The sequence below is a fragment of the Salminus brasiliensis genome, chromosome 17 (genome assembly GCF_030463535.1).
Source record: "Salminus brasiliensis chromosome 17, fSalBra1.hap2, whole genome shotgun sequence".
Classification (NCBI taxonomy): Eukaryota; Metazoa; Chordata; class Actinopteri; order Characiformes; family Bryconidae; genus Salminus; species Salminus brasiliensis.
Window position 1 is genome coordinate 6,044,678 of NC_132894.1, and position 9,854 is coordinate 6,054,531.

The window sequence follows — 9,854 nt, forward strand, 5'->3', positions numbered from 1 at the left end:
ATGGCTGTACAGACCCCCCTCAGAACTGGATTGCTAGTTTTATTTTTTATTAATGCATTCATCAACGGCTGTTTCTCTAATGGCCCTGGTAAGTCTCCTGCTACGTCTTGTTTTTATGATTGTTATTCTCATATTTACATATGTACAGCTCTGGAAAAATTCAAGGGATCACCCTACATTATCAGTTTCTCTGGTTTTACTATTTATGGGAGTTGTGTTTAAAGGAAATGAACATTTGTGTTGGATTTCATAAACCATGGACAGCATTTTCCCCTAAATTCCAAATCCAAATACTGCTTTTTAGAGCATTTATTTGCAGAAATGTTCAAAAACTGCAAATAAAACTGCTCAAATAATGCACAGAATTATTATAATAAATAAAATTCAAAGAAGTTATTATTGAAATTTAAAAACAGTACTAATATTTGAACTATCAGAAATCACTATGGTGGAAAAACCTTGACTGCCAATCATAACTCTTATGTCTTGGCAGGCTCTCCACTAGTCTTATACAGTGCTGTTGGGACCTAATGCCATTCAAAGTCTGCAAATTCAGCTAACTCATTTTTGTTTGATGAAATGCCTGGAATAAAATGGCTGGCATACACGTAGAGATCCAAATTTGTGTGGTGTCTTAATTTTTTACAGAGCTGTAATTCATTGTTTTCATTGGATAGTGATGGTATATATTGTCACTTTACCGGGGATGTAACCTTCTTAAATGTCAATGGAAGTCAATGTAAATGTAAATTTATGTCATTTTGTAATAATATTTTGCTATTTAGTAATTTTTCTATTGGTCCATCATGACGTTCTGACAGAATGTAAAGAATTGCTGCCAGATTTACATTATTAAAAAAAAAGAAAACAGCAAAGATAAAAACCAGCATGACAGTGACAAAATATAGGCAATTATTCAGTATCAACTATGAATTACTATAAAGTATTTATTATATACTTAGCTTGTTTTGTTTTTAGAATCAATTACACAGTATATATATATATATATATATATATATATATATATATATATATATATATATATAAATTATGCAGTTTCTACAACTATTAAATGCCAACTATGAATTATTCATTATTCACAATAAATTATTTAGTAACCGCTATGATCTTTTAGTATCGACTATGACTAATTCAATATGTACAATAAATTCAGCAGTAACTACTACAAATTCAACAGTATCCACTATGGATTATTCAGTATCCACTATGGATTATTCAGTATCCGCTGTGGATTATTCATTAAGGGGGGAAGAGTCAGTGAAGCTCTGTTGTTTTTTGGTGTGTAGTGGAGGAACAGAACCCAGTGTTTTGGAATCTGAAAGGAAAAGAGGCTCTGATTACGGCGCTGTCCCTGAAACGCAACGCCCACCGAGCCAATAACCTCATCCTCTTCCTCGGAGATGGTGGGTATTGCTTATTGTAATTGTCTGTTGTTTGAATTCAATCATTTTGGCTCAAATCCTGAAAATCATTAAAAAAAAGCTTGAAAATCAATATCAACAAATTTAATTTATTGCTCTTTTTTATTTGCCTCTTTATATAGAGCACAATGTGGTCTGTGTTAAATTCTAATTACAGCTATATGAAAGCATTGCAAAGTTTTTAGAAAAAAATGGTTTAGAACTCTATATAACATTAGAATAAACCCAAATAAACATAAGGTCAGTGGTCAGTGAGAGCGTCTACCTGTAATTAACTTTATATAACATTAGAATAAACCCAAATAAACATAAAGTCAGTGGTCAGTGTGAGTGTCTACCTGTAATTAACTCTATATAACATTAGAATAAACCCAAATAAACATAAAGTCAGTGGTCAGTGAGAGCGTCTACCTGTAATTAACTTTATATAACATTAGAATAAACCCAAATAAACATAAAGTCAGTGGTCAGTGAGAGTGTCTACCTGTAATTAACTTTATATAACATTAGAATAAACCCAAATAAACATAAAGTTAGTGGTCAGTGAGAGTGTCTACCTGTAATTAACTCCATATAACATTAGAATAGACCCAAATAATCATAAAGTCAGTGGTCAGTGAGAGCGTCTACCTGTAAAACTCTATATAACATTAGAATAAACCCAAATAAACATAAAGTCACGTGTGTTCTGCAGTTCAGCCTTTTCACAGACATAAACACACAGTATTCTCAGCTGCATCGTCAGACTGATCACTGATCACTCATCACACTCCACACACACTCTTGCTATCAGCTCAGCAGTTAACACCACTAGATTAGATGTGCAGAACAAAGCGTCACTCATTAATCTAGCATGTGCAGTGAGCTTGTACAGCAGTGTGTAAATGCATGATTGCAGGTCTGTGTGTGTACACAATCCAATATCTGTCAACATTTATTAATAAATCTCTTCTTATATTTTTACAACACAAAAGCATTCATAGAATATGCTATTATATTACATGTCCAAAAGTATTTGGACAACTGCTCCTCCAGTGTTTCTTCTGAAATCAAGGATTTTAACAGTAGGGTTTGTCTCCCTTTGCTGCAGTATCAGATTCTAATCTTCTGGAAAGGCTTTAGACTAGATGTTGGAACACTGTGGTGAGGCAGATTTGATTGCATTTAGCCACATGAGAGCATCAGTGCGGTCAAGCTGATAATGATGATGAGTTCTGGTGGTCCATAACTCAAAACATATTTTAGCAGTATTAGATAGCCATAGCCCAATGCTGGGGGTCTTTGTGCCTCTCTAGCACACACTTGGCTTTGGGCATGGTGATGTTAATGAAGAAGCTGTGTGGGAACACCTGTTTCAGCAACGGGTGCACCTTAAAGTAGCTGAACATCGCACTAGAAGAGGTGTCTGAATACTTTTGGACATGTCTGTTGGAGCACACGCTTGCATTTGATTAAAGAGTGATTATGTGTGATTAGAGTCCATTACTTTTATGTATCGTGTAATTACTTTTACAGTCCTTTGTAATCTTTTTATGATGTTTGCTCTGCACAAGCTGCTCCATTACAGCCAATAAACGACAGTATCTTTATGATGTACGATTGTGCAACTCAATCTTTTAGGCATGGGCATCAGCACTGTGACGGCTGCACGGATTCTTAAAGGGCAACTGGCCGGAAATCCCGGAGAAGAGACTGTGCTAACCATGGACACGTTCCCGAACCTGGCTTTATCCAAGGTGCTGTACGCTGTTTGGCAGATTTTTGGGGACACAAAATATTAGAAAATAAAATATTATTTAATTACAATTTATTTATTTAATATTATTTATTCACAATTTATTAATTTAAAACAAAGAAAAAATTCATAGAATAAATGACAGATATGTAGAGAAAACAATAGCCAATTAAAAAAAATAATCTAAGCTAATGTTAACTTTTAAATCGAATTTTGATCAGGAAAGGAGGTCATGAATTATTCATTAACTGCTATGAATTATTTATTACATGGTATTAATTAATTAGCTGAATTATTAAATTACTGCGAATACCTGAATTATCATTAACTACTTTGAATCATTCAGTATCCTCTATTAATTATTCAGAAATAACAGTGAATTATTTTGTATCCACCATGAATTAATTAGTAACTACTATGAATCATTCTGTATCCACTATTAATTATTCAGTTACTACTATAAATCATTCTGTATCCACTATGAATTATTCAGTACCTACTATGATTCATTTTGTGTCCACTCTGAATTATTCAGTTACTACTATAAATCACTCTGTGTCCACTATGAATTATTCAGTTACTACTATAAATCATTCTGTATCCACTATGAATTATTCAGTTACTACTATGACTCATTCTGTATTCACTATGAATTATCTAGTAACTACTATGGTTCATTCTGTATCCACTATGAATTATTCAGTTACTACTGTGAATTGTTCATCTAGTACTAGTAAGTTACTCTAATCTAGCGTAAATTACTCAGTATCATCTATAAATTATTTAATATCTTCTATAAATGATTTGGTATCCAGTATGAGTTATTAAGTATCTAATACTTAGTACCCGCTATGAATTATTCATTAAGTACTCTGCAACAAATGTGTACGTTCTGTCTATTAGACTGAAGAACTGATGGATGTCTCACATATACTGTTCCTCATTTTACTGATGTTTCTTTTATTTTGTCCCCATTGCTTTGCAGACCTATAATGTGGACCAGCAAATGCCGGACAGCGCTGGTACGGCAACGGCGTATCTGTGTGGAGTGAAGGCAACCTATGGCACTTTGGGACTCAGTGCGACGTCCCGACGCTCACAGTGTAGCACAGAAAAGGGCAATGAGGTCTATTCTGTCCTCCACCGGGCCAGAGCTGCAGGTACAGCGCCATCACGTGGGCTCAGAGAGAATCACGCAGGATTGTTCTCAAGATTACTGATTTTTATTTTTTTAAATATTAATGAAGCAAGACATTATGCTCATTAACTTGTTATGAAGCATATCAGATTAATGGGCTCTTTATGTACATGTATTCCAGGAAAGTCCGTGGGTATTGTAACGACCACTAGAGTCCAGCACGCCTCTCCAGCGGGAAACTACGCTCACTCATCTGATAGGAACTGGTACAGTGATGTTCACCTGCCGGCTGATGCAGTGTCTGGAGGCTGCAGAGACATTGCTTACCAACTTGTCCACAACACCGACATACATGTAAGATGAGTCAAAGTGCCTACATTAACATTTTAATGGTGTAAGACCCTTCACACAAGTGACGTGAACCTGAGACCCTTCAAAAAGTGACGTTAACTTGAGACCCTTCAAAAAAGTGACATTAACTTGGGATCATTCACAAAAGTGACGTTATTTTGACGTTATTTTGGGATCATTCACTAAAGTGACATTAACTTTAGATCATTCACAAAAGTGGTGTTAACTTTGGATGATTCACAAAAGTGACATTGAAATAAGACCCTTCACAAAAGTGGCGTTAACTTTGGATCATTCACAAGTGACGTTACTTTGACGTTATTTTGGGATCATCCACAAAAGTGATGTTAACCTGAGACCCTTCACAAAAGTGACGTTAACTTTGGATCATTCACAAAAGTGACGTTAACTTTGGATCATTCACAAAAGTGACGTTATTTTGACGTTATTTTGGGATCATTCACTAAAGTGACATTAACTTTGGATCATTCACAAAAGTGGCGTTAACTTTGGATGATTCACAAAAGTGACATTGAAATAAGACCCTTCACAAAAGTGGCGTTAACTTTGGATCATTCACAAGTGACGTTATTTTGACGTTATTTTGGGATCATCCACAAAAGTGATGTTAACCTGAGACCCTTCACAAAAGTGACGTTAACTTTGGATCATTCACAAAAGTGACGTTATTTTGACGTTATTTTGTGATCATTCACAAAAGTGACGTTAACTTGGGATCATACACAAAAGTGACATTGACATAAGAGCATTTACAAAAGTGACATTAACCTGAGACCCTTCAAAAAAGTGGGGTTAACTTGGGATCATTCACAAAAGTGACGTTAACTTGGAATCATTCACAAAAGTGACATTATTTTGACGTTATTTTGGGATCATTCACAAAAGTGACATTGACATAAAAGCATTTACAAAAGTGACGTTAACTTGAGATCATTCAGTGACGTTAAGAGAAATCCACAATGGCTAACTAAACCTAAATCGATTATCTGCAAATGAACTTTGACTAAAGATCTGACAAAACAGACAGAATTTCAGAAGGCAACCAGAAGGATTTCAATAAAATAATAATTATTACATTTTTATACTTTTGTCTTTTCGTAAGTAGAAATATTGTCTGTATCGTTGTTGTAGGTTATTTTAGGTGGCGGGAGGCAGTACATGCTTCCCAAAGAAACCGTTGACCCTGAATACCCCTCAAGCACTGGAGACAGACTGGACAAGACCAACCTCATTGAGGAGTGGCTCAAAAACAAAAATGTAAGCTCTGTGGTTTTTTTATGTAGTTCTGTAATAATCTAAAGATTGTCCACATTTTTATTATTTTATGGCCGTTCACAGAGTTTTACCCACAGTCTTTAAAGACCTAGACTTTTAGACCTCACCCTGATCAGGGGTCCTTTATGAGCCCTTCAAAATTCCAGTAACGTCCTTAAACCACCTGTTCGCAGAATGCCAAATACGTGTGGAACAAAGCTCAGCTCAACGCCATAGATGAGAAGAACACAGACTATTTAATAGGTAATGTAGTGCTCATTTTTTTACTCCAGTGATTTTTCCCATCAATTTTGTTCAGAACTTTTACTTTTACTACATTTTAATATTAGAAATTCATATCAGAGCAGGTAAAGTTATGTAATTTTGAATATGCTCATTTATTTATTTATTTATATTCAAGATTTGTCAGTGTTCCAAACCTGTGTGTTTTATGTGTGGTCAGGCCTGTTTGAGCCGCTGGACACTCGCTATGAGTTGGACCGAAACCCAGACACTGACCCTTCCCTGACAGAGATGGTGGAGAAAGCCATAAAGATCCTCAGCAAAAACCCCAAAGGATTCTACCTCTTCGTAGAAGATAAGTATAAACACTGAGCTGAGCTCCAGTTAAAATTACACGTCAGCTGTTTTTGTTATTCTATCTAAAACAGTAAAGTACAGTCTTTTGCAAAAGTTTGGACACCCCGGTAACATGGCCAGGCCGTTCTAGCAATTTCAGTCCAACAGCATCAAATGTGTTAAGAGATCTCCAACAATCCTGCATCTCACCACGCTACCTGAAGATCTCACCATGCTCTTAGCTCATAGCTCTTACCACAGCTGACGTTACAGTACAGCATCTACCATCAAAACCATATTGTATAATAATAATAAACCATTGTATAATAATAATAATAATAATTATATATATATATATATATATATATATATATATATATATATATATATAACAATGTATGAATATATATATATATATGTGAATAATATAATATAATATAATAATAATATATTCCTATTATTATTACTATTACAATACAATTTGTGATTTGTTGTTTTGTCAATAGTATCATGTGACAAAAGTATGTAAAACATATATAAAATGTAACCATTTACAGTCATGTGATAAAGTTAGGACATCCCATTAAAGTCTTTTTTAAAAATATTTAAACATATGGACATTTAAACCTAACATATTATATATATATATATATATATATATATATATCCAGCTGATTCAGGTAATGAAGACCTTCAGGAGCATCTAAATATTAGAAATTGTATGTATGAATACATTTACAGCATGGATATTTGATTGTCTTATTTACATTATTATCAATAAATGTTTAGACATTGTCGCTGTCCAATGAAGAAAAACTTCACAGGATAAGGGAAAAATGTCCTTAGCTTTGAATGGAAGTCAAAGTAAATAAATGTTTATTCTGGCTAATTTGGAGCATTTCTATTGGTCCATCCCTTCAGAATTATCTACATAGTGGACAGAAGCAGCTACAGGATTCAAACCATAGAGAAAACTTAAAACACAAAAATGGAGCTAAGTGGTTTTCATTGGACAGCAGCAATATATTGATTATATTGATCAACAGGGCTAAGATTAGGTTTAGGGTCAGATTTAACATAATGTATTTTATTTAAAAACCTGAGACCTGGGTTAGGTCAGGGTTCACAGGTCAAGCTTTGGATTAAGCTCATTTTACACAGAACTGCTGCCTCTGGAAATCAGTGATTCCAGCAGTGTTTATGGCCATAATTAATAACATAAGCCATGGCCAGCATGTTAATTATCATCTGTGTGTTTTCTCCACTGCAAGTGGTAGAATAGATCACGGCCACCATGCGAGCGAAGCCAAGAGAGCCCTGTATGAGGCCGTGGAGTTCGACAGGGCCATTGCCCGGGCGGCCCAGCTGACCAGCGAACTGGACACCATGTCTGTGGTCACTGCTGACCACTCTCATGTCTTTTCCTTCGGCTCCAACTCTCCAAGGGGCAATCCAGTACTAGGTGGGCAACAGAATCCTACATTTCAGTCATCTGAAAGGACCAGGAGCAGTGAGACGATGCTGAGGTTATGTTGGTATCAGCACTAATCTGGACTGTCCTTCTTTATTTCTTCATCCTGCAGGAATGTCCACTAAGATTGGATCAGATAACAAGCACTCCACCACGGCTCTTTATGGGAACGGCCCAGGATTTGCGATTGTCAACGGCACGCGGCCAGACATTAATATTAATATTACGAGTAAGTTGAAGTGATTTTACTGCAGCAGTTATTAAAAAAAACTACTAATACTCAGATATGAGAGATACTGTAGATTTTGTAAATGTTATGCGCCATCTTGTGGCAATATTTGGCAATGCAGGTTACCATAGCCGACTGTTAACAGTTAGAAATACAATAAACACTCAGCCTGGTTTTAGACAGCACTGCTTTTCCTATCACTTACCTCTTCCTTACTCTTCCCCACTCTCTCGGTTCTCCATCCTTTCTTCTCCATCCTTTCTTCTCCACCCCCTCTCTTCCTTAACCCCCCTCACCTCCACCCACCCTCTCTCCCTTCCCTATCCCCTCTCCTCCACCCACTCACTCTCTTCTCCGTCCTTTCTTCCCTATCCCCTTGTGCCTCCACTCACTTTCTTACTTCTCCATCCTTTATTATCTCCACCCTCTCACTTCACATCCCTTTTTCGCTTGTCCATCCATTCTTCTCTCTCTTCTATATCCCCTCTCACCTCCACCCGCTCTCTCTTTTTCATCCTCTTTTCTCATCTCCACCCTCTCTCTTCCTTAACCCCTTACCTCCACCTACCCACTGTCTCTTCCCTATCCCCTCTCCTCCACTCACGCTCTTGTTTCTCCATCCTTTATTATCTCCACCCACTCTCTTCCAATCCCTCCTTTTATCTTGTCCATCCATTCTTTTCTCTCTTCACCCACCGGTTCTCCATCCTTTCTTCTCTGTCCTCTTTTTTATTCTCCACCCTCCCTTTCTTCTTTATCCCTCATCTCCACCCACTCTCTCTTCTCCATCCGCTTTTCTTTATTCTCTCTTATTCCTATCCCCTCTCTTCCAACCACTCGCTCTCTTCTCCATCCGTACCTCCCCACCCAACCCCTCTTTCGTCCCTATCCCCTTTTGCCTCCACCCACTCTCTTGTCTCCATCCTGTTTCCATTCTGTCCACGCTCTCCTCTACCCACTATCTCTTCTCTTCACCGTCCCTCTTTCCTTTCTCTTCTCCATCCTTTCCTTCTACTTCTCTCTCTCCTCCATCCTCTTCTCTCTCTCTCTCACTCTCTCTCAGGTGCGACCAATTACAAACAGCAGTCCGCTGTTCCTCTCTCGTCTGAGACTCACGGTTCTGAGGATGTGGCTATTTTCGCCAAGGGTCCGATGTCCCACCTCTTCCACGGGGTGCAGGAGCAGAGCTACATCGCCCACGCCATGGCCTACGCCGGTTGCATTGAGCCTTACAGCAACTGTGATCTGGAACCAGCTCCCGAGCCGAACCACACTGCATCCATCCAGTTCAGTGTCGGGATGCTGCTGCTGGCCCTGCTGACCTTTGTTAACCTTGTCTAACACCTATCAACATCCACATGGCAACCACATTAAGCAGCATAACAGCCACCTAGCAACACCCTATCAACCACTGGACATGGCATAGTAACTAGTTAGCAGCACTGAACCAGCCGTGCAACAAACGTCTATTAACTATCTGGGATACCTTAGCAACTGCTCAGCAACAACATGGCAACCATATGGAACAACATAAAAACACCATAGCATCCATCTGGGATACCTTAGCAACCACCTGGGAATGGTTTAAGCCACTTAATTACTCTGGAAATGTACTGATCTTGTTTATAATTATT

The 9,854-nt window shown here is 37.4% G+C and overlaps 1 protein-coding gene across 1 annotated transcript; it reads left to right on the forward strand.

Moving 5' to 3' along the window:
* On the forward strand, nt 1–9,561 carry alpi.2 (alkaline phosphatase, intestinal, tandem duplicate 2). The gene is made up of 11 exons (XM_072660098.1): nt 1–88; nt 1,308–1,424; nt 3,063–3,178; nt 4,163–4,337; nt 4,497–4,669; nt 5,819–5,944; nt 6,136–6,205; nt 6,405–6,543; nt 7,792–7,982; nt 8,104–8,220; nt 9,284–9,561. The coding sequence occupies exons 1-11, from the start codon at nt 1–3 to the stop codon at nt 9,559–9,561; spliced, it is 1,590 nt and encodes a 529-aa protein (XP_072516199.1).
* Nucleotides 9,562–9,854: the final 293 nt, after the last annotated feature.